Source organism: Aulostomus chinensis, chromosome 19 (genome assembly GCF_037954235.1).
Source record: "Aulostomus chinensis isolate RoL2024-O1b breed Wild chromosome 19, RoL_Achi_v1.0, whole genome shotgun sequence".
Lineage (NCBI taxonomy): Eukaryota > Metazoa > Chordata > Actinopteri > Syngnathiformes > Aulostomidae > Aulostomus > Aulostomus chinensis.
Genome location: NC_141338.1, coordinates 9,570,805 through 9,595,967, shown reverse-complemented (window position 1 = coordinate 9,595,967; position 25,163 = coordinate 9,570,805). Strand labels below are relative to the sequence as shown.

Genomic DNA, 25,163 nt, shown 5'->3' with positions numbered 1-25,163 from the left:
TGTGTGTGTGTGTGTGTGTGTGTGTGTGTGTGTGTGTGTGTGTGTGTGAGAGAGAGAGAGGGGGGTAAATCTGATCTGCTATGGTGCATTATGACCTTGCAGCCAGGGTGAGAAAAGAGAGTCCACCTGAGCTTTGAGCCCTTCCAGCTCAGCTCATCCATCTGTCTGCTAGCAGCAAGTGAGGCTTACTGGCAACAACATGGCTCTTGCAATCCTGTTTTCCATGAGTTCTAATGAGCGAGTGTTTCTGCAGTATTTCCTGCTTAAGCAAGATCAAAGTGCACGGTAGCGTGGCTTCAAATCACAGCTCAAGGCCTGCGCACCACTACCATTAATCCTTCTAGATCTGTCTTTGCAGGTTTTCAGATAGAAAAAAACTTCTAAAATTGATGTCCAGCCCCAAGTTAGATTTTAATTATAAATGAACACATCTGGAATTGCAGCAAAAAAAAAAAACCCAAAAAAGTGACACAAAAAATTCTTCAGAGGCTTTGTGCCTATTAGATGTTTTTAAATGGTCCAGATGTTTACAACTGTTTTAGAGGTCTGTCCAGGTTTTTTCATTTCTCACGTTCACCAGACTTCCACAGCCAGCATCACGTGCACAAAACTCCGACGTGTAAACAGTTCATCACCCACTACCAGTTAAGATGGGGATTAGCACTGCAGCCACGTGGTGAATGATTGGCCTCTGCTGCCAGACACATAATGATAGGGACCTCAGAGAAATCTGGTGAAGCCACAATGAGCTATCATGTCAGGTAAACTCAAACCTTGATCTCCTCGGTGGAGGGAAATATCAGGGGGATCAGGCTAAAGTAGACGACTCCTATTACTGTCACGCTTGCAATCAGCATTAAAACAATGTCTTTTACGCTTGTCAGGAGGACCCCACTGTGCCACCTCCTCTCAGCTGTAGTCATGGTAACAGCTTCTGCCTAATTACAGCGTCATACCCGAGGGAGCGGAGGTTTAGGCGAGCGTGATCAGAGACGAGAAACATAACTCGGTAAATTCAGTCTGACTCGTGTCAGGAAAAGCTGCAGTGAGCAGATTGCAGAGCAGCATCGTGTCGTGCAGCGTGCAGCGTGCGTTAGTGTGTCCAGCTGAGGTGACATCATGGAGGTCCTCCCATCCTCCTTCCCCAGTCTGTCATCCCACCTCCCCTGGTGGGCCTTTGTGTTGTATTATCAGCCTAAACATCTGTGTGTTGATGCTGCTTCCCCTTGCTGCGTCTTCATCACACCCTCTTGTGACACCTCTCATGATATCATTTCACGTTAGCTAACTTTTTGCCTTTGAGCTGCTCCCCCCCCCCCCTTTTCCACTTTTAACATGCTGCATCCTGGTTGCTCGGGGCAACAATGGAGGACTTTGTTCTCTCTCCATCTGTTGTTGCACCTTGATGTTAGCACACACAATCAATACTCACGCAAAGAGGACTTATAACTGTGTGTAATTGAAGAGGCTGACATACAAGATGGAGAATGCAGGAAGGAATTTGAAGATTTGCCTTCATGTTTTTGCTGCTGTTTATCTGTTTGTCAGCAGGATTATGTAAAACATCAGGCTGATTTTTTTTTTTTTTTACCAAACTTTGTGTGTGTGTGTGTGTGTGTGTGTGGGGGGGGGGGGGCAGAATAGAATAAGGATGAATGCATCAGGACAGATTAGTTCTAGTGCCAGTGGCAGTGGGAGGACTCCTCCCAGTGGGTTAACCGGATTCACCTCAAAAGTGATCAGAAATGCGATAAGAACTTGGGGATGGCATTACCATGGTGAGATGGCAAATTTTGAAATTTCCCCTTGGAACAGAAACTGATGCAACTTGACTCCACATAGTCAGCTCTATTCCAAACTTCGCACATCTGATGAGACCCACAGAGATCAAAATTATGTGTGCACAGCAGCATAGTGTGTAGTCCGTAGGTGTTTTTTATAACACCTACTGAGGAAGTGATATTTGCATGACAGTGCACACATTAGTTTTCACCCTCCTGCAGAATCCAAATATGATGTTTCTCCGCTCTCTCGATGTGCGAGACAGCCACACTCTCCGACATGCATGAGATGCAGGCTGAGAGATGTCTAGGTTTTCATTTATTTGAAGGCTATTTCTAAAACTGGACATACAAACTAATGGACAAATTTTGCTATAAGTTAGTGGAAGGTTATGTAACATGACAAGAAGCATGTGATGTCCCTGGTGGAGTGTCCTCATGTTTGATATGGAATCAGGCCCAAAATGAGTGACAGCAGCTGAACCGTGCAGTTTTCCTCACTTTACATTTTACTGTGCCACTGCTGCTGCTGCATGACTTGCAGGTGTTACTCAAGGACAAGGACGGCCAGCGTCTCATAGTGCATGAGACCATTCCAGGATGCTAATGAGGGATCCATATTCACCTTCATCATCTGCCCTTCAGAGAGTTAGCCGACGGTCACCTCGCTTCAACCCTCCGCAGTTCACAAATGTGACTTGAAGCCCAAACGCTAACCTTTACTTTCCTGTTTGTCAGCCAGTCTGTCATTTTCCCTCCCCTGAGTTTAATTATCACACACAATACTGGGAGTGTCACTGGTCTCTGGACACACACTGGGCCAGCTGGATGAAGCAGTTCAGGTGGAGGAAGGAATATTTGTTCACATTAGGATTCATCCGAGTTGAATGCACTGTCAGGGGTTTTTATCCTTAAAGAAGAATAAAGTGAAAAGGAATCAAAACTGGATAAAATGTACAAAAAAAATAGAAGAGCGGAGTGGAGGTGGTAGTAACATCTGTCAATACTTGCTTTTGTTTTTACTGCAATAATACCATAAATGATTCTGAGCAGGTTTGGAGATGTAAAAACATTTGAGACATTATTCCGTTGTTACAGCTCTTGTAAAGTAAATATTTGCCAATAATTATCCTATCGTGCCGATTTTCAAAACATCTCAAGAGCATTTGAATCCAATTTTTACACATTTGTTCTGACATTTGTATTTTATTGAATGAGTAGAGACCAGAAACTAAAGGGTTTGGAGATATGACTTTAAAACAATGCCAAGATTATTGCAAACTTTTACCTCGATTGTGACTGGCAAACGATTATTAATTCTGCATTGGTACAGTCTTTATTAAGACACGAATAACGATTTTATCATTGAAACCTCACAGAAGTGGTACATTCTAATCGATTGTGCTCTCTGCTATTTGCACTGCCCTGTTAATAGCGGTAGCGGCCACAAACGTATCTTGCGTGAATGCAGGTTTCAGCACCACGGACAGTTCTTTTAAAAAAAAATTGCTGGCAACTGATCTCCAGAAAATATTTCACCTAAAACCCAAGAAATAATGAATACATCAATCTCAAGATCAATTACAAGGTGGAACTGATTTACAAGTGGAATTAGGAGGTTTATTAAATGTATTGGAGCATTTTGATACTTTGACTTGATGATGTTTCAGCACAAAGAAGTAAAGTGGAGAAATGAGAACAGCTCCAGTAGTAAGGGATGTTTTCAGAGCGACTCGTCATCAGTGAAGGCTGCTGGATGGCACCGTCACGACCCTGGAACATAAAATTACATCGTTTTTCTCTCCCTGCTGTCCTCACTGTTCCAACCCCCCACACGGAGATTACATCTATGATATATGGCTGGTTTAACATCTTACATAACCCAGTGAATGAGGGCCGGGAGCGTTGCGATGAATCTTAGCAGCTTCACTCATGTGAATGACAAGGACGAGGTTTTATTGTTTTCACATAAAGAGGAGGAGACTGAAGTATGAACATAGGGGAGGATCATGCAGGATGGCATATTACTGGCGGTCTGTGGTATAGTGACCACTATGGATCATTAATGGTCGGATGTCAGCAAATATTTTTGAATGGATGTGATGTCTTTTATTTCTAAACTGATAATTAAGAAGAATTAAGCTGTTAACTGCCTATTAATTCTGTGAATGATTCTTGTAAAGAAACATTATAATTCTGGAAATAAAAGTGAATAATGGTAAGACTTTTTGCTCATGTAAATCCTGTTTACTGGTGCAAAGTCAACATTTAGATAAATATGTAGAACAGTGTTTAATAAGCTCCTATTTGCCTTGTTTTAATCCATTTACGTGTGTTTTTACATCCTGATTCTTTCAGGAAAGTCTGTCTTCCGTTATTTTCTTTTATAAAAACCCTATCGATGAAACAAATAAACCTTCCGGAACTTTTCCGAACATCTCTTCTTAATTTAATTGGTCTCACATAGAACTGTGAGCAGCAGTAGAACACAGCAGGAGTGAGAGAACAGTGAGAGGCGCAGGAAGAAGAGAGTAGGTGACAATTTGTTCTGATGCTGCTGCAGAGGATTACCTCTAATCTCTGTTTGGGCCGCAGTTTATCTGTAATACACTCTCTCATTGGGGCTGGTCTAATCTGGATGACCGCAGTCCAGCAACCTGCCCTTTGATTGGCTCCGGCAACATGCAAGTACAGGACAAGTTTCACCACCCAAAGGGTTCTCATCTGTCTCTCAAAAAAAAAGTGAAACATTGACATTTACTTTGTCAACAAGCCCCACAAAATAGTACGAAATATAATGAAATATACAGTATTTATGTACTATAAAAGTACCAAATTGAGATCTTCTGTTTGTGGCAATCAGTTTGGTTTCGACATGTCTACTAGCAGGGACACAAACAGAGGTATAACCAGTCATTTTGCCCCCAAATTTGGTATTCTAGAGTTCAGGTGAGTGGTTGAGGCTAGGGTTGAGTGTTAGGGTGAATCTTTAAAATTAAGTAACAAATAAAACGAAAATAAAATGAAATGTAAATCTACATAAATACCCCAAACATGACTTGAGTAAGCACGCTTGGTGTGTCTATGTCCTCTCCTCACCTTGTTACAGGTGCTGTACCTCTAAATACTGATTCATGATAATGATCCAGATTTTGGTACCTGACAGGACATGTGGCTAATAAATGCATTGCAGAAGGCGGTTTTAGAAACACCTGGTCGAACACGAAGCACATCTGAAGCTGAGCGTGTTTGAGTGTCATATCTGATGATTTGATGATGCTTCTACATCCTATTGATGGTTTCAGGCTTGTTTTTGTTGGTTTGGTAGAAAAACAAGTGATCAGAAAGAGCAACTGAGTTGCAAAAACATTTTACTGAACGTTATAATACAGTGAAGCCAGTAAACGCCGGATACTCTTTCAGAGGTGAAAGTGCTTTCAGACAGACAGTGAGTGCCAAGTGCACTCAAAGGTAATTGCTTCCAGAAGATGTCTTGGTGTAACCTTAAACTCTCTCCTTGAGTTTTTGCCACTGTCGATCTCCTTTTCCTGGTTTGTTTCATCTCTATCGTCGGTCGGTCGCTCCTTTTTATTTTTGTGTTTCCCTCCCGTCCTCTACTGTCTGGCTTTTTGTGTCTGCGCTTCTGGCAGTCATGTGCGCAAGTGTTTTCATCCCCCACCTCATCACGGAGGATAAAAACACACGAGGATGGGGGTGGAGGGGCTGTCACCATCTCAGCTAGATTTTGTAGCTGGAGCTTGTAGCCTTGTATTCTACGATGGCTAGTGTTCGTATTTAGGCAGTGCAAGCAGTAATATGCTGTAAATATGTGTGTGATAATCAGATTCTGTTTGTGTGACCTCTCCTCTTATTTGATGTGTTGATATGGCGGCATTTAAGAAGGGAGGATGAGGAGGAGCAGAGTGAGAGGAAGACCTGCAGTTGAGACCATCTGTCTAAAAGCTATCCAAGGGGGAGAAAGACACACACACACACACACACACACACACACACATACACACACACACACACACACACACACACACACACAAAGGTAGACCAGAAGATGGGAGCAGGGCTTCCTTTATTGTACAATGCAGCAGCAAACTTCAAAAGATCACAACACTTCAATGAAGATATGAATATTAGACTGAAAATAGAGGAAATAATTATCTTGTATTTTTTGCCTCCTACATTTTTATTCATCCTTCTACCACTGCCGTAATGTTTAATGGGTTCAAGGGACTCCCAGTCAGTGCCAGTCATTAGACTGGAACTACAGGACATGCCTCTTTTTATTACACATTATTGCCTCCTATATTTTATATGAATATTTTCATGCAAATCTTTTTTTCATATATTGCAATTCTTTTTCAGCAATTCATTTTTTTGTTCATACACTGAAAAATCAGTGGAAGATAATAGTACAAAGCATGACAATGCGATGTTTTTTTCTTACGCTGTATACACGTTTTCATATTGTTTTACTAATATCGGATGCTTGGAACACTGGGGACAAGAAGACCCAGATTTTTCAGCTACAGATCTACATTGTATTGGCTAAAGATGTTTTTTTCTTCTGCATGACCAAATTATTCAACGTACCATAACCTTTTCTGCAAGTATGTTACAGTGGTAATTTGAAAAATACTGTGTACATTAATCAGTGTTTATCAGATCTGTATATTTGGCAGAGGTGAATGGTGAGTGTCTCTGCTCACTCTTGAAAATCACGACAGTTTAGCAGCTTATACACCCAGAGAGACAAAACATTTTATCGTTCAATGGAGGAGAATGAATGTTTGGGAATTTCTAATGCCTAAATTCACTGTAATACTTCAAAGATATTCGTCTCTTTTTAAACTCTCAGTGCATGACTCATGTTTGCAAACTGCCTGCGGCTTCACTTCAGGTTCAAACAGCGGCCTCGCCATTTCTTATTCACGCGGTTCAGTTGATTAGTGTGAAGTGAGAGAAGATTCCCCACCGGAAGAATTTCTAATTGCTTTGTAAGATTGGATTTAAAAAAAATTGTTAGATTTATGTGAATAAACAGAGTATTTATGAAAACATTCTGCAGTTTCATCTGCACACGTGACCTCTGGTCTGTGTTCCGCAGCGTCATGCAGCCTGAACCTGTAACTTTCACTCAGCGGCGTGTGATTTGCTCATTGTTTTGTTGTTTGTTTTTTAAGATTCTTCTCACAGTCCTTCACTTAGAGGGAATGGGGAGACATTTTGCCCTCAAAGAAGATAAAACTAACACCCACACACACTCACTAATCCTCCAAAATGAACTCTAGATCTGTTTAATCAGCTAATCAGGGGATCAAACCTGCTGCTAGTCAAACCCACAAGTGTATACAACTTTTCAATTCAACACAAACAACAATATTTTGCTAAAAATTAATTTTCTGGGAAATGTTACATACTGTTTATGTACCATCACCTTGGATTTGTACTTCTTTTGCAGGGCCTCCTTGTGTCTGCTGGGCCCTAAGCAACTATTTGGTTTTTGCTGAGACGCCTCTGACCATGAAAGAAAACAATTCTTCTGTTTTTCAAAAAAAAAACAAAAACTGGCAGACATTCATCTGCACTGTAATATTTATATAGATAAGTAACATCAATCTGTAACCACACGGGAGTAGATGGACAAAACTGATACGATGAGACAGATGACGCTGGAGGTTTGTAAGAGGACTGAAAAAAATCATGAATATCTCCTTTTTATTTGTTTATCTTTAGATTTCTCAGTAACTCAGTTACCAGGAATAAAAGGGACAAAAATGGGAAACTGTAATCGTATCAGTTTAGCAGTTTAGTTCTGTCGAGCACAGCTGCTGTGTGTGGATGTGTTTTTATTCAGCTCTGCACGCATAAACACACACACATATTCACACTTAAAAGCTTGTGTTCTCTGTGCAAAGAGGTGCACTAATGTCCTTGATGATGTAACATCCATATTTAATAATTCATTTTATTTATTGAAGCAGTTAGCAGTCAGCAGTTTTACCAGCCAGCTTCCCATTTGTCTTTCTGTGCTACAGAGATTTCCTTCCCCGTGGTTCTGGCATTGTGACCCGTCGTCCTTTGGTTCTGCAGCTGATGAACTGTCCCACAGGTAAATAAAAAACTTCTCATAAAAACTTTGGATTTTTTTCTTATGTTTTATTTAACATGTTCAACTAGAAAATCAAAACTGCACTTGCTTTGTCATCCTGAATGTCAACCAAAAAAAAAAAAATAAATAAAGAGCAAGAACTTCTTTCTATGCCAGCATCTAGTGGCCATTAGCAGAATTACATCTAAAAACATGTCTGCAGTTTACTTCGACTGGTGTTAAATTATTAGATTAAAACCTAAATCCGTCTCTTCTTTGGAAAATGTTTATTTGCATGAATCCTCCCTTCTCGCTCCGCGTAGAAACTCTTCCCCCTGCCTTTGTTTTCATTATTTTTGATTTTTATTCAAAACTTTCCTGTCTTTGAATATTTTCCTTAGATTTTTCATTGTAATGACAGAAACTGGCCTCTGCTACTCACGTTTCCTCTGTAGGCTAAACTTTCCTCCCTCCAGCTCATTTCTTTACAAGCCATCCCTCAACGTCTGTTCCACGCCAGCAAGACATCCTCATCTCATCATCATTCAGTTGAAAGTGTACTATTTTTCCAGCTGTTGACATGCAAGTGAATCAGAAATGAATTTGTTTTCGTAAATTTGATACAGGTGGATGGCTTTTGAAACAGTTTTTCACCCTCACAGACAAAAGCCAAAGTCAGCTTTGAATAAAATATTACTCTACCTTTCAGGATTCTTTCTTATTTTTGCATCTGCTACCCCTGATATCGTCTTATCAACAACATCCTCCTCTACTTGTCTCTTTCAGAGTATGCAGAATTTCTCCACTGTAAGGGCAAAAAGTTCGTAGACTTCGATGAGGTCAGGCAGGAGATCGAGGCGGAGACTGACCGCATGACTGGCGCCAACAAGGGCATCTCGCCTGTGCCCATCAACTTGCGTGTTTACTCCCCTCATGGTGAAGCTGACACAAAGCTACCGCTACATGAGTTTGAGTTGTATTATTTTATGCTGACGATCAATATGAAACTACACTTCGGTTTAGCACACTCTGGAGATGTAACGCCAAATTTAGTTCTCGCCTTTGTTCCCACTTCTCCTCCCAGTGCTCAACCTGACGCTGGTGGACCTGCCGGGGATGACCAAGGTACCTGTGGGCGACCAACCAGCCGATATCGAGTCACAGATTCGAGAGATGCTGATGCAGTTTGTCACTAAGGAGAACTGCCTGATGCTGGCCGTCTCCCCGGCCAACTCTGATCTTGCCAACTCTGATGCGTTGAAGATTGCCAAAGAGGTCGACCCTCAGGGTGAGCGCATGCGCACATGTATGCATACAAACACTCGCACAAAGTTTGCAGGAATGTTCAGAAACAATATTTTGGCATCTGATAAAATGTATTTAGTAGATAGAAGTAAACTTCCATGACCATTTATAGAATCTTGTTCTTGTCTATGTTTTCTATACTTTACCTGTATTTTAAAAGAAACATTTATCAGCTAAAGACATGTCCAGAGACGATCCAAAAAAGTAACATTGTTAAAAAAAAGAAAGAGGAATGATACATAAAGATCCTGTGCACTTCACAGCAGCATTTTCAAATCGTAGAATCTAATTTCTTCTGAGACAGAGCAAACGTCTGGAAACTTACATAAACAAAATACCAAAAGTTGACCACCATTAATAATGCATTAATCATTAATGTATTTGCTCATCAATTCAAATCTTTAATTATAACTTGCAAACTTGAAGTCTTCCTCATTTGCAAAGATACTGAAAATGCAACAAACAGACTTGAGAGCTCCATGGAAACAATTGCACGCTCAGGGGAAACGGTCTGAACGAGCTGCTCTTCTGAACTTTTAGTATGTAAAAATTCAGGACTTCTGCTTGCCATGATTAAAAAAATCTAAATAGTTTTTTGAATTAATAACAGCAACACACACTGACGTGTTTACGGGATTAGAAACCACTTTCGGTTTACTCTTAGTTCAGTTTATATGGTTTGCTTGTGCAAATGACAAATCATCCAATCTTAAAATGGCTGTTTGGGGGTTTAGACTTGGTTTTGATATCGGAGTTTGTCTTTCAGTTTTACTCTTCAAGGGTAGAGTTAGGGGCTATGTGAACTCCTGTGTGTGCACGTAGGTATGAGGACCATCGGTGTGATCACCAAACTGGACCTGATGGACGAGGGCACAGATGCGAAAGACATCCTGGAGAACAAGCTGCTTCCACTCAGGAGGGGTGAGCTGCAGCGACGCACTGTTTCCCTCTTGCGGTAGAGCAACAGTCATGCTGAATGCTCTGACCGCTGCGGGGGGAAAGAAAAAGAAAAAAAGGAGGGAAGAAATGGAGGGAACATGGTGTAATGAAATAGTATTGAGTGGTAAATCACAGGAGTGAGAGAGAGAGTGAAAGGTAGAAGAGAGGAAGAGCTGGAAAGGAGAAGTGGCGGGCGGGTGAAGAGAAAATCTTGGAAAAGTGCTCGCATGAATCTTGTAGGCTGCCCTTTATTGCAATGTGCTGATGTAGTGCTTTTCTTTTCCGTTTGCACTTGGTTGAGACCCAGGCATGTGTTTTTGAATATTTTCCATGTCCTTTATTTTTTTTATACCCCCTCCCCCCCTTTTCACCCTCGTCTGTTTGTCTAATACTTTGGATGTTCACATTTACAAGCCTGCTGGCTCACAATTGCTTTAGTTATAGAGCATGAAACAGCTTTTTACCGAGTTATGCATGAGAAAGCTTAACTGGAGGTGAAATGGGATATGCTTGACTTGAACTTTTTCTCTTTCTGTCTTAAAAACTTTTGACAGGCACATGCAGACATGCGTTTCTGTCTTTCTCTCTTGATCCATGTAATTCGTCCTCTCTTCCCATCTTTACTCTGTTCATCCCTTGTCTATATTATTTTCTTTAATGCTGTGTCTCTTAAAATACGAAAAACATTATGGGACACTGTTTTTAAGTGGTTTGGTGTTGGAGAGGTGGTTAATCCTGGGTTTGGCTGCTCAAACTCAGTTCATATGTTGAGAAAAACCCCAGAAAAATCCCAGATTTCTCTAATACATGACTATACCATCTTCCAGTCGCATTACCAGTTCAACCACAAGCCTCAAATCCGTTCCAGTCCTCACTATAAATTCCAGAGTTGGATTCTGTCATTGTTTCTGTTCATGTCATTCCGACTCTCTCATGTCCAGGTTACATCGGTGTGGTGAACAGGAGTCAAAAAGACATAGATGGAAAGAAGGACATCAATGCTGCAATGGCGGCTGAAAGGAAGTTCTTTCTCTCGCACCCGGCGTACCGGCACCTGGCCGACCGTATGGGCACACCATACCTGCAGAAAATCCTCAATCAGGTCTGTAAAGGAGAAAAAAAAGTCTGTCTTCATGCAACTGTTGTGTTCTTCAACAAACCCAAATCTGCACTCCAACATTCCAAGTCATCTAACTCTGACCTTTGACCTGCGCAGCAACTGACCAACCACATTCGCGACACGCTGCCGGCTCTTCGGGCCAAGCTGCAGAGTCAGCTTCTCTCCATAGAGAAGGAGGTGGAGGAGTACAAGAACTTTAGACCTGATGATCCGTCTCGCAAGACCAAGGCGCTGCTCCAGTGAGTGGATTTACTAGATATATAAATAGATATTTGTTAAAAACACTGATAGATTCATTGTTATCTGTTTCTCTGCAGGATGGTGCAGCAGTTCTCTGTGGATTTTGAGAAATGTATAGAGGGCTCGGGGGACCAGATTGACACGGCTGAGCTGTCGGGTGGTGCCAGGATCAACCGCATCTTCCATGAACGCTTCCCCTTTGAACTGGTCAAGGTGTGTGTCTGCAGGGATTTGCGTCACCCTTCATATGCTAAAGATTTGTAGGACAGTATAATAAGTTGAACCAGACTTTACACTCGTTTATCTGGGGAAAATATGATAAATCATGCACATGAAATTTGGGTGGACGTGTATAGTGGCTCCAAAAACCAGTTTTTATACTCTCAGAATATTTTCAGTGAATCACTTTTTAGTTTCATCAGTTTTATTGTCCACTAATGATGTCATGGACCCACTGAGGAGCCTCAGTAGTGTTCAGTTTTCCAGTGGGATTTCTCCCAGTACAGTTATATGATTATTTCAGTCATAATGGAAAGAAACAGCGAAAGAAACCGTTGGTGGTAAATACAGGAACTGACAGCAAGAAAGTTCTGCATAATGGAGTGTTTTCAAGGAAGGAAAAAAATCTTGCTGTGTGTCTTCTGACATCTGTCTGTGTTTCTGCCTTCAATACCATTTCCCAGCATCTCGAGGAGAGTAGGCCTCCCTCAGGACTCAAACATTCCATGTTTTCACTTCATCAGATTAATCGCTGGCTCCCCCCCCCCCCCGACGCCGTCTCTTCACTCTTACTTCCTCACCGTCTCTCTCACTCCGTGACCGTCACCATATCCATCCAAGTCATATCCCACCCCCCACATCCTGGCGCACTCCTTCTACATCATCTTTAACCTCAGTCATGTCCTTCCTTCATCCACCTTTTCTGTCCTCTCTCTCAACCCCTCACTTTCCCTATTACACATGCTATCCCTTCATCTCCCTCCTCCCACCCATTCGTCTTCTCCATCCTCTCTTGCCCTTCCTCTGAGGATACAGTGAGAAGACGGACTGAGACGACAGATCAGGTTGCTTCCTGACCAGAAGCTCGACTCAAAACAGAAAGGCCCACTGTCTGCCAGATACATTAGAAGTCAGTTCATCATCAGGAAAATGTAGCATTGCAGAAAAAAAAAAGTCAAATAGAAACAGATTCAAAACAGATTTTTCAGCTCAGATCTGCTCTAAAGCAGCTTTCAGTACCAAAGTCTATTAGGAGGAACAGTCAAATCTCCGGTGAAGGTTCCCACAATAAGAGCAGCACAGACATTTAAGAACCGTACCATAGTGGTTCCCTACTTTGTTATCTTCTGAGGCTTCAGAATCCTTCAGAGTCCTGAGCTCAGCAAAGGGCCGTTCTTGCATGTCTGTTTCCGGGTGAACCAAATCACTCGTCTAGGAGAAGTAATTATCAAATTATCTGCAATCATGAAGAATCATTTTTAAAAAGGGACAAATTGATGTGATTTCATTTGGAAATTGTGTTTTCGATTTTTCAGACACGCAAACTGTTTCCGTCGCCACTGTTACGCTGAGCGAAGCCAAGTTTTAATATTTTTTCCCTGCTTTAAACTGAACTAGAAGTTGCAACGTCTGTGATAAAACAAAAAAAAAACTTTTATTTCGCTAGTAAAACTGAGAGAGATCTATTACATTTGTTGGATATTTTACGAGTTAATGTAACATAATGCTCGTGCTACAACCATCCATCACATGTGGTGATGGAACTGTATAAAAAAAACAACAGAGAATTTGGAAATGTAGAGAAAAAAGCTCTGAATCTGTGAGGGAAACAGTTAGATTCCAATCTCAGGAGAGATCTTCACATCTTCCTCATCCTCCCTGTTGTCTCTGCTTCTCTTTCAGATGGAGTTTGATGAGAAAGAGCTCCGCAAAGAGATCAGCTACGCCATCAAGAACATCCATGGCATCAGGCACGTCTGTCCTCCAACTCACCCTTCCATCCCTCCCTCCCTCCCTCACCCTCTACATCTCTGCTGCATGTATCTGACGTTACGAATTAAATCAAGATGGCTGACATCATAGACTCGGTAGATGAAATTTGATCAGACTAGTGACTACTGGCTGCTTGATTTTTATGTCCTTCCCTTATGTTTATCTGTTTATCCATGCTGGTGTGTTTGTTTGTTTGTTTGTTTGTTTGTTTGTTTGTCATCTGTCTGTTTAATCCTGCACCCTGTCCTTGTTGCACACGGATGAGAAGTACATATTCACTGCATTTTTGATTTTTATTTAAAAAAAGAAACAGTTTATATTTATCGGCAAAGTATTGGCCTTGAAATGTATAAATCAGACACTGAAACTTCTGGGAAAATATGGATCCTGGTCTTCGTCCTCACTAATAATTCAACAGCCTGAATTCACAGGATTTTATTTGCTGAGGAAAAAAAAAAACCAACTAGAAATTTTACTCAATGCGCATAGAACTTGAAACATTTTTTATTGCGTTCCCTTGCTTTGTATAAAATGTTCCATTTCATTTCCACCTCATGTCTGTTTATGTTAGTCTTTGGGGAAAAGCTCACACATGGAGTTTTTTTTTTTCTTCACAATTAACACTTTTCTCTCCACCCAACCTTCCTCCCTCCCTCTTTCTTTCTCTCTATCATCCCCCTCTTTTTTTGCCCCCGTGGCTGGTTCTCTCTCTGATGAGCAGAACTGGTCTCTTCACCCCGGACATGGCCTTTGAGACCATTGTGAAAAGGCAGATTGGGAAGATTAAAGAGCCTTGCACCAAATGTGTGGACATGGTCATATCTGAGCTAGTCAATACGGTTAGGCAGTGTACCAAAAAGGTAAAAAATGAATACAAATAAATGGTGGATAACGCTTTTTTTTTCCTTTTCAACCCTGAGCCCCACTGCTGTTCACTCCCTTCTCCTGTGACCACCACGCTCTCTCCAGCTCTCGTTGTTTTTGGACAGCGAGGCGCTGGGGGGGGCTGCGGCATACCTGCCTGCCTACATTGGCTGGGTTTGGCTGGACCGGCTGGCCATGATACAGAGTTGTGCTGACGGATAGAAAAAACAGTGTGGAAGCTGAGCTGTTACCAATATGGCTGCCAGAAGAGTGTTTGATTGATTCTGAATCTGAATTAAAACTTTTCAGGACAGTTTCTGCCAAGAAGTAAAGTCGGACATTAGGTAACTTTAAATTATCAGCAGTCTTTTCCATTAAATGATGATCTTTTTCATGGTTTTATTTCTTCTTCTTTTTTTTAGTTCAATTCATCTGATTTGTGATTTTGGGCTTAATGAATCAAATTTAAATAATTCTTGGAAAGCCTCGCAGTCGCCATGGAGAGAAAACAAAAATGGACGCTTAAGGGCTCTGCAGGTTTTTAGAATTGAAGATTCTATTTTCATCTACTCTTGCACATTTTTCGTTCGGCATTTGCACTCATGACCAAGAAGTTGTTGAGTGTTTTTAGCAAAAAAATGTCCACTATTCCAAAGGGCGTCACAAATTTGTCCTCTTTTATCTTGTGTGTTTACTTTACTGGTTTTCAACTCAAACAGAAGTGCTTCTTAACGAAGTCCCCCTTCATTCATACACAAAACATGCACTTGTCCATAAATAAATAAACTTGCAGCCATATTGAATGACCTCAGCATCCAGACGTCTTGTGTGTGAGACCACGGCCGTGCACCTGCAGCGGACAGGAGCCATGGTGATTTAGGTTTGTTCATGGCTTTTCAAGAGGCCTCTGTGGCTTCTTTCTCAGCTACAGACACTTGGCCAAGAGAAGGAGCTGTAGATTTATCCAAATTGATCCACTGTGACCAAACAATTTTAACAGCGGTTGGCCTGCGACAACCTGGAGTCCTCGGGGGTGATGAATGTTATGACTGGGCTAAGTTAGAGGAAATGGCGTGCAGAGTGGGGAAGGGTCAGCACCAGGGTGTCTTGGCTGGACGTCAGGGTGCACAGCTGCAGTCTCTTGGTGCGTCGCTTTGAGTTCTTGGCTTGTGGAGTTGTCCAGACTGGGAGCTCTCTCTATTTTACACAATCTCTCTCTCTCTCTCTCTCTCTCTCTCTCTCTCTCTCTCTCTCTCTTCCTTCTGTTTGCTGTTTTGATAGAGAGAGACTCCAGCACTGTCTTGTATTAGAATGGCTTCAGGTTGAAACCAAATGTCTCACTTGCATTTTCTTCCTTCTGTGCTGTTTACCCCCCCCCCCAACAGCCCCGCCCCCCCTTGTCTTTCATCTGTTATTTCTTCTGTTCTGTTTCCAATTTCTAAACCGCCTCATTTGTGTATTACCCTCAACCTCACCATCTCTTGATTTATTTCACTCATCCCTTCTGGTTTTATTGCTTTTCCTCCTCTTTTAACCAATAATTTGGTTCTTCTCCCTTATTTCTTCTTTTTTCTTTTCTTTTTTAACTCCTGTCCCCCTCCCGTGCCGCCTGCCTATCCCTACAGGACGGGTCTGTTCACCCCTGACCTGGCCTTTGAGGCTATAGTGAAAAAGCAGATCCAAAAGCTGAAGGAGCCCACACTGAAGTGTATAGATATGGTGGTGAGCGAACTCACCTTCACCATACAAAAGTGTAGTCACAAGGTAAAATGCCTCAGAGAAACAAGCCACATTCACAGTCTGTATATGACACAGGTAGGGGTAGACCGATGGCTGGGTAATCATTCTCCCTTAAAACAGATTTTTTCTAAAAGAGTATTTTTCTATTTTAAAAATTACTGTTGTGACTTCTATTTATGTAGAATAAGATTTTAAAAAAAGTTTTCTGCATTAATTCTAAATCATCAAGTTCAGCAATCATACTCCTAAAAAATATTAGAACTGGAAATGTTTACAAAATCTAGAAAAGAAATATGCATTATGATCTGCTTCTGAAAGGTTCATGGAGTATTTGATGCGAAAATAATAAATATGCCTCAGAATTTACTATGTTTCTTACAACAGTGAACATTACTTCAAAAAAAAAGACTCCTGGACTCTGTGACAAATCCGTGATAAGAATTCTGAACGCTGCTTCAAAGGATTCATTATCAGTCAATTTGTAGGTTTATTGTGACGTTAAGTTAATTTGGATTTAGTATTTATTTATCATATGTAGTTAAAAGTTTGGCTTAATTTACACCGTGTAATTCGAAAAAAAAAACCTTTTACATAGCTTCATCCCCCCCCCCCCTAACATAGCAAACAAATATAATGCCTGCACTTATTTATGAATAATCAATCAGTTGATTATATTTTTCTTCTTTCTTTCTTTTTTTTTTTAGTCAATCTTCACCAAAATCATAGGACCTAGAACTTGGACATTCTGGTCCAGGGGAATTTCAAAAATGTTTGCCATCTCATGAAGCTACAATTCCAACATTTTTAAAAAAATTTTTTTTTTTTTTTTGTGACAAGTCTGCAGCACCAGACTAAAATTCTGCCTCATCCTCTGGAAACCACAAATATATCTTCAATTAACACGCTGGATGATTCCTTGTGAGCCAAATGGGTGGGCTGAGCCACCAGAGACATGCTGCCGTAACTCCGCCCATCACTGTGATGCAATTCATAAACCGACAGCTGACTCAGTGGGTATTCCAAGTAATTGGCAAGTCTTAACACTCCAACTTTGAAAGTAGTATTTTATTGCACAAGCAGACGTTTGTGTTCAGCCAGCTGATATCGGTCTATCCTTGCTCAGATCTGACAAGTGTTTCCATGTAGTATTTAAAAAAAAATTTTTTTTGGTCATTTTATTTCTGTCAATTATTGGCCTTAATTTGGCAATTTAAATTGTTGCCTCCCAATCTGCATGTTAGAGAATCTTTTCTATGATTTGACCTCATGAATTCTGATTCAAGTCATACTGTTTCTGTCTTCTGTCAGTGTGATTTAATTTAGTGGAGTGACTGGTTGTGTAGTTCCACTCACTGACTAATTGACGCAGCGTCTTTTTTTTTTCTTCTTTTTTTTCGACATTTTATTTAAAAATTAATTTTTCTTGCGTCCTCTCCATCCTGTCACCCTCTAACCCTCTGAACCGGCTGCTTCCTGGCAAAGCAAAATTACCAAAAGAGAGCGTGACCTCCTTTGGATTTCTCCGCTCTGTCACGCTGATATCTTGATTTCACTTTCAGAGACTTACTGTGTTTAAAGATACTGTATTATGATATACAGTGCTTGGGAAAATCCACAAAGGGGTCAGTTTGAAGTCCTTCCTCCACCCCACCCCCCCCAGCATAAACCCCCCCCACCCCTCCCCTCCTCCTCGCTCCTTGGCATTGCACGTCGGTCTGAATGTGAGTGAGCATCTCTGCATGAATCTTGGTTGTAAAACATTTATTTCCACTGTTGATGTCGTGCTTTGTAAGACAGCAGATTCTTGCAGCAATTTTTTTCTGTCTTGAAGTTGCAATGCATTTTCCTCCGAGTAGAAATGATGGTGTTCTCAGTTTCAAAAGCTTCTACACTTATTGTTTTTTTGTATTTTTTGCTGCTTTTACAATTAATTTTGGAAATGTGAAAACTATAAAACTGTTTTTTATGGCTGCCATCTTTATTTATTGCTGCTTACCAAATTGAGAAGATTTCCATAAAAATGAAGGGAGTCATCATTTTTGCCAAGACAATAAAATAGTTACTTAAATGTAATATAATATAATATAAAATAAGGGAATTATTAGGGAATTTTATATTGTCGGTAAAAGTCAGAATTGTACATGCTCAAGAGAAGTACCTAAAAATTCAAATTAAACACAGTAACAGCATTTATACTTCATTGTATTCCACAGGTGGTAAATAATAAGTAATTTTTAAAAAGATAATAAAACATCTATACTTAAAATTCAAATGATTTATCTATTTACAAACATTTTATGATGTTGTCAAACTTACTAAAATAATTGGTAATTATTTTTATTTTTTTTATTTGTTGTTAATGACCACTTGCTGCCCACTTGAAGTTCCTCTATAGACAGCAGGGGGCCTCGGATCTATATCATAACTCCATCCATCCATCCATTTTCTACCTTATCCTGTAAAGGGTCGTGGGGGGGCTGGAGTCTATCCCAGCAGCCTTCAGGTGAGAGGCGGGGTTCACCCTGGACAGGTCACCAGTCCATCACAGGTCCAACACATAGAGACAGACAACCATTCACACTCACAGCCACACCTACAGTCAATTTAGAGTATCAATCAGCCTCGTCCTCTCTTGATGTCTTTGGACTGTGGGAGGAAGCTGGAGTACCAGGAGAGAACCCACACAGGAACAGGGAGAACATGGAGACTCACACAGACAGACCCCGTGCCTGAGCCGGTGCTAACCACTGCACCACCGTGCCGCCCATATCATAACTCATATTAACCACAAACCTGGTTGTTAGGTTCCTTTTTCTGCGAGTGTTAAAACTCGCCAGTATCACATTATTGTGATCACAACATCGAAATAAAGTTAACATGAACAGCTGGCGAAATAAACAAGTAACCAAAAGTACAAAAGTACAAAAAGTACAAAAGTACAAAAGTAAACAAAATTTCCTGACTGCTGTGGGTGTACAGGAATTCTGTAAACATTATTTCTCAGGATTGGATTTTATGGTAACAATTTTAGATGTGATGATAAAGGCTTTGAGAATCTGTTGGTTTTGGTACCAAAGAAGTCCTTAAAAAAAATGCTCAAATTTAACTCTGAAAAAGCTGCATGAACCCTGCGTTTACAATAAATCAAATCTTCTTTTTAGATGTTGTGTGCTTTGTAATTTCACCCAACCAAGGACGCAGTAAATCAACTTGGGAGACCAAAAAAAAAAAGAGAACCAGAGAGCTGTATTGATTATCACTCTCCAAACCCATCTGAGAGAAATGAAAGATGCATTGTAACTTGCAAGAAGACTGCATATTTTTTTGTGTGTGTTGCGCTGATTTTTTTAAATTAATTTTTTTTTGCTCTCGATTTTTCTTCTTTTCCTCACACTTCTCCGAATGTGTCACATTGGAGGCCCACCAATGTCTGTGTTCGTGGGTTTGCAATGAGCTCATGGAAAAAGACCCACAGTGTGCTGGGAAAAAGATGCTTTTCTGCCAGGAACATTGTTTATTCTGTGTTTGTGTGGGCAATATCACAGACTTTGCACTATTCCGTCTGCGTTTGTTCCATATTGGCAACAAATAGATATTTTGCACATAAAATCTTACTTGATGATGTGCAGCGGCTAGAGCCGAGTCTGGGATAAACTCCTCAAAACATAACATCGGATTATGCTTTTTATTGGATTGATGGAACTGTTTGTTATGATTCAGTGAGAAGAGTCATGTAGTGTGTGTGTGTGTGTGTGTGTGTGTGTGTGTGTGTGTGTGTGTGTGTGTGTTTGTCATGGCAAGTGTGATATTTTTTTTTGCTACCTACCTACTGTGCTCTGTACTTACAGCTGGCTCAGTACCCCATGTTGAGAGAGGAGATGGAGAGAATTGTCACCCAGCATATCAGGGACAGGGAGAACCGCACCAAAGACCAGGTAACATAAAACACACACAGCAAGAAGAGCGTGTCGCTTAAGATCAAGTGTAATACAAACAGAAAATAGCACAGTGTCCACGGTGGAATGAATTTGGTCGATGAAATTTGCAGCCGCAATTAAAGAGCAACAATGTTTAATTATCTGGGAAATTGAAGTTGGTGTTATTTAAGAGTCAGATCTTAGAGTCAAGTTAAAAATTTAAAAGGTGATTTAAACATAGAAAGCCAAGTGCCACCATTTTTCAATTAAAAGATCTTGATGAATGCTTTTATTTCAAACCTCCTCCCCCAAATCAACACAACTCAGAACTCACAACAATTGATGTCTAGACCCTCCTCCTTGGAGCCCTCAATGGGCCACGATTAAGCTGCATCACTGATGCCGCCTGTGAGAACACTGCAACTCATTGCTGCTGGTTTAACTGAATTTTCAGCACCGAAACATCTATGAAAAAATAAGCTACAAAATGTAACTTTTCCCTTTAGTTTTAAACTTGCTAAAAATGCCTTTTGATAAAGCCTTACCCTGAAAATGTTGCTTTCTAGTTGATAATGATTGTTAATTGTTGTTATTGTTATAATTATTGATGTTGTTAATTACATTCTGTATTATCAAAGGATTATTTTTTCTTATTTTTTTACTTTTCTCATATTTTCTCACTCAAGTTATGCATTCTCCCCTTTCAATTTTCATATTATTTCTTTATAGTCAATATAAAATGACAACGGCACTTAAAGTTTGGTTTCTACATTCATAAGTTTTCCTTAATAAGAGAGAATTAGGTACCATTTTATATAATATGCTAAAAAATAAAGTTGTGCAAATGGTCTCCCTCTAATTTTAATAACATTAAAACTCAACATAAAATGACAAGTTTGATTATCAAAATTCATCTTAAAAATCAAAATCAAGAATATCTTAACTGCCATTTTTCTCCCGATGATATATTAAAAGCAGATGTCCATTTGCTGATTCTCTCCTGCCTTCAGGTGCTGCTGCTGATAGACATTGAGTTGTCCTACATGAACACCAACCATGAAGACTTCATCGGATTTGCCAAGTGAGTCTGTTTTTTTTTTATCCTTCCTGCCGTAGAAAAAAAAAATACAGCTCCTGAATTTATCTCTTCTTGTTGTATCTGATTCCAAACTTCAATATCTGCCTGTGTGCTTTGTTGCACAGCGCTCAGCAGAGGATCAACCAGATGAACAAGAAGAAGACGGCTGGCAATCAGGTTCTTTGATCACTAACATCGCACACACACACACACGCGCGCGTGCACAGATCCACACACACTGTAGAATTAGGGGTTTACAGGTTCTGGTTCAGGAGTGTGTTTTTTTTCTTTGAGCTACACTGGAGCTGCAGAAAGTGCTGACAGACTTTTGGCCATCAATACAACATCTGAACCTCATACAGTCTTTCCCCAAGGCTTTCGTCTGTTTTGCTGATGCTAAATGTAGCTTGGCTATACAGTATCTGGTTACCCCGGGCAACCGTCCATATGCTACACAATGCAGGCCTGTAAAAGTCTTACACAACGACAATGTTTTTTGTGAAAGTCATGGTGATGTCAGCATAAACTTAGGTCTGTTGCAAGATTTTAGTGTATCAGGATTCATGATAGTTCCCATTAATTCCACAAAATTAATATTAAACGGAAAGTACATGCTGCCAATGTTGCACAACCTTTAGAATATATCATTTTAAAAATATAATTTTAAAGTTATACTTCAGCCAAAAAGTGTTGTTTGCCCTTCAACTACTCACTTTTAGAGACCTACGACTCACTAATACTTTTTTCACCATTTTGTGTCTCCAGGATAGAGAAAGTGCCAGGCGTGTATGTTTAGCTTGAACAGCAACCCACCACTTACAACAGCAAGACTGTTTAAAACTGTCTCTCAAGTGTATTCTCCATTATAATTCGTGTCTTCAACCATATGCTCACAAGTCCAGAAACACTTGAGCTAACAATAACGATAACCTGCTCTATTTTGGTGAGCAAGTTTGTTCAAATGAATGCGCAAGCTAGCAATGTTCCGCGCAACATTAAATGAACACCAAAAGGGTTATAGTGTGTTTGTTGTTGCTCAAATTAAAGTGTTTGTTGATTACTGAGCATACAGCTGGATAAAGAAGATATGGATTATTTTGGGCAATATGCCTGAGTTTTTAAAAAGACATGAACTGGCAGTTCTGCCGCTGAAGCTGTTGTTAGCTGCATGTCGCCATTAGCTACAAGCTAAGTACATGTGGTTTGCTAGTTGGTCGTTGGTTGATTGGTTTCTGGATTTACAAAGAAGTGATGCAGAAGGTAAAAATGTATTTGTGAAGACAACACTCTTATTTGTGATTACTCCAAAGATTAAAAAAAAAATCTCTTTTTGGGTGAAGTATCAGTGCCATCACTGTCTGGACACATAGTGATAGACAATCATGCCATATTGAAAGTCATATTTTTCATTCAGGTAAGTGCAAAGATTTGCACAAATCTAAAATGTAAAAAACAACAACAACAAAAAAACAAAACAAAAAAAACATAAAAAATAAAGGAAAAATTAATGTGCATTTTGATCAGGAACCAAAACAACATGATGCATTTGTGTTTTATTGTACAACATTGAGCTTTTGCATGACTTTCGACCTTTTTTTGTCTTCTGAGAACATCTTGATCATCTTCTATCCTTCATATATTTTGATCATTTTCTAGATGTATATTTTCTTCGGCTCTGTTATCTTTTTTATGTGGCTTCTTCTAAGTGATTTCACTCTTTGCTGTGCCTTTTTCCTCTTTGTCCTCTTCTCTGTGGCTTTTCTACTTTTAAGGATGAGATCATGGTGAGTAGTGTGTGTGTGTGTGTGTGTGTGGTGTGTTTGGTTCTGTGCATGTCTGCAGAGAGGCTTTCATGTATGTGCTCATGTTCGACACTTTACATAGGTCAGAACTTGCGTGTATGATTTAGCAACAGAAACTCTGTATTTGAGTGTGTGTGTGTGTAGTGTAGTGTGAGTTTTCTGTTAATGAAACAAACTTCATAGCTGTAAATGGGCAGGTGGCTGTGGTCGGGATGCTTGGCTGCTTCCCTTTCCCTTTTTTTTTAAATGGTTTCCTCTTGCAGGCGCACGCACGCGCGCGCACACACACACACACACACATTTGCACTGTAGGATGATAAACCCTGTTGTAAAAGACCCTCCCTGCTGTGGAAATTTCAGAGATTCTTGTCAAGGCTTCCACTCTGATGCTGCTTTGCTTTGTGAGTGGAGAGACGCCTCCAGGAGTAGTCTGAACTACTTAAAAGTTTTTGAATTGCAAAGGGACAAAAGAACAAAAGACAAAGAAAGAAAAATGAAAGAGAGACTTTCTTTTCTGGAGGGAATCATTTTTAAACAGTTTTATTCACCCACCAAAAGAGGGTATTCTCTCTCACTCCCTATTCTTCCAAAATAGCAGAAGCCCTGGAAACAAGAAAATGTCACCTCTGTAGTTGTCGTAACAACCACCCAGGATGTGGTCAGAGGTTAGAGGCATATAGTAAACAAAGTGGTGATCTTTGCTTCCTGTTTAGCGATGGATGGAACTGGCCCTGAATGACCCCACAGCTTGCGTTCTACATCCATTTAAAGCTGCAGTGTGGAGGATTAGGCCATTCACTATTTCAATAAAACAGTGGATAAATTGTTTTGAAAGTCACACAAAGTCATCAAAATTTGATCCTTTCTGTCTGATAATATTTTGAAAATCTAGACAAGTTGTTATTTATCTCGTTAGCAGAGGGCTAAACAGAATTAACCCGCTCAGCTAGTCTTTGATGTGCTCAGTATGCGTCCTCCTGACAGCGCAGGAATGTCACCACACACAAAAACTCCATATACTTTTAAGTGCAGAGAGAATTACATGGTGGCGATGATTTTAATGAGTATTGTGAGAAGTCCTCTGGCGAGGGCGTGATTGTAAGGGACGCTGATTTATAGGAAAATTTGATGCGCTGTTTCACTCCCCTTATTGTGAACCGGCTCAAACCCAAGCGTTTGGACCGAGGATCAGATATGACTATGAACAGCTCAGGTGCTTTAATCCCGCTGGAGTTTTTGGTTGCTACATGCTGCAAGTGCATAGTGGGCAGCTATGTTTCATCCAAAAACAGAACTTTTATCTTTAGTCGGGCTTTGAATTACATGAAGCTGAATGACAGAAGATGCGTCCTCATTAGTATTTATCGGCAAGACACTTACAACGAAGTGTTTGCAAGTAGTTTCTTATGTTGCAGAGTGTTCTGCATGTTCTGTATACAGTAAAGAATTGTTCTTTATGGACATCTTAGTTTTCTTATTAAAGGAGCTGAGTTAGCTCAGGTTTTGATTTCTCATTGGGCTGCGGTATTGAAATGTTTGGGAGTGCTTGAAAAATCTAGATATATGCAGAAATGCATTCGAGGGCTGGTATTGCATTCACGAGCACGCAATATTTTGTGAATTGAAACAGTGAAAATGTGAAAAAAAAATGTGTTGATATACCTGATGTGCCTGTGACACCATCATACAATACGAAAAAAACAACAACCTTTCAGGCTGTTTGAGAGGAAATTCAGTCTCAAACAGAAACAGTGATGCATCTGTAGGCTGAGAGAATCGTGGCAGATATGGATGCTCCTGCATTCCCCTGCATGGTCTGACTAAGGTTTGACATGGACCACTCTTGTTATAGCTTCCTTATTTCCTCCTCCTGCCCACCCCCTGCTTGTTTCCCGCTGCCAACCAGCTTAGATATGCTGGTGCTTGACCAACAATGTGTATTTGGCCTTTACTCAATGCCCTGCGTTGGCATGGTGTTATAATGTTCTCTCCACATTCTCATTCAGCCGGAGAGAGGAGTAAGCGATCGGTTCAAGGTAAATAACTCGCACATCATGTGCTGTATGTGTCTGTAGTTTCTGTGTGGTGGAGAGTGAAATAGAAGTGTGAAGAGTGTGTTCAGTCATGTAGGTGCTGCCTCCACCTGTACCAGTGTAGATACAAACACCAGAATGATTGAAGGAAGCGGCTTCTGTCTGCCGCGGATGTCTTATCATCCCTTTTCATGTGTGTGTGTTTGTCAGGTGATCAGAAAGGGCTGGCTGACCATCAACAACATTGGC

At 40.4% G+C, this 25,163-nt stretch overlaps 1 protein-coding gene across 12 annotated transcripts in view; it reads left to right on the top strand.

The window, feature by feature from the left end:
- The window catches only part of dnm1a (dynamin 1a), a 50,430-nt gene that overhangs the window by 970 nt on the left and 24,297 nt on the right, over positions 1–25,163 (top strand). For 8 of the 12 annotated variants that reach the window (XM_086187141.1, XM_086187145.1, XM_086187143.1 and 5 more), the window contains exons 2-15: positions 7,832–7,905; positions 8,671–8,820; positions 8,969–9,172; positions 10,012–10,110; positions 11,070–11,230; positions 11,345–11,487; positions 11,566–11,701; positions 13,391–13,458; positions 14,202–14,340; positions 19,933–20,019; positions 21,012–21,082; positions 21,205–21,256; positions 22,852–22,863; positions 25,125–25,163. The exon at positions 25,125–25,163 is cut by the window's right edge and continues 75 nt beyond it. In XM_086187141.1, the coding sequence (XP_086043267.1) occupies positions 7,832–7,905; positions 8,671–8,820; positions 8,969–9,172; positions 10,012–10,110; positions 11,070–11,230; positions 11,345–11,487; positions 11,566–11,701; positions 13,391–13,458; positions 14,202–14,340; positions 19,933–20,019; positions 21,012–21,082; positions 21,205–21,256; positions 22,852–22,863; positions 25,125–25,163 (1,435 nt within the window). Of the gene's footprint in view, positions 1–7,831; positions 7,906–8,670; positions 8,821–8,968; positions 9,173–10,011; positions 10,111–11,069; positions 11,231–11,344; positions 11,488–11,565; positions 11,702–13,390; positions 13,459–14,201; positions 14,341–15,969; positions 16,109–19,932; positions 20,020–21,011; positions 21,083–21,204; positions 21,257–22,851; positions 22,864–24,887; positions 24,918–25,124 lie in introns of all 12 variants that reach the window. The other 4 variants (XM_086187150.1, XM_086187151.1, XM_086187140.1 and 1 more) reach the window with 2 other exon arrangements.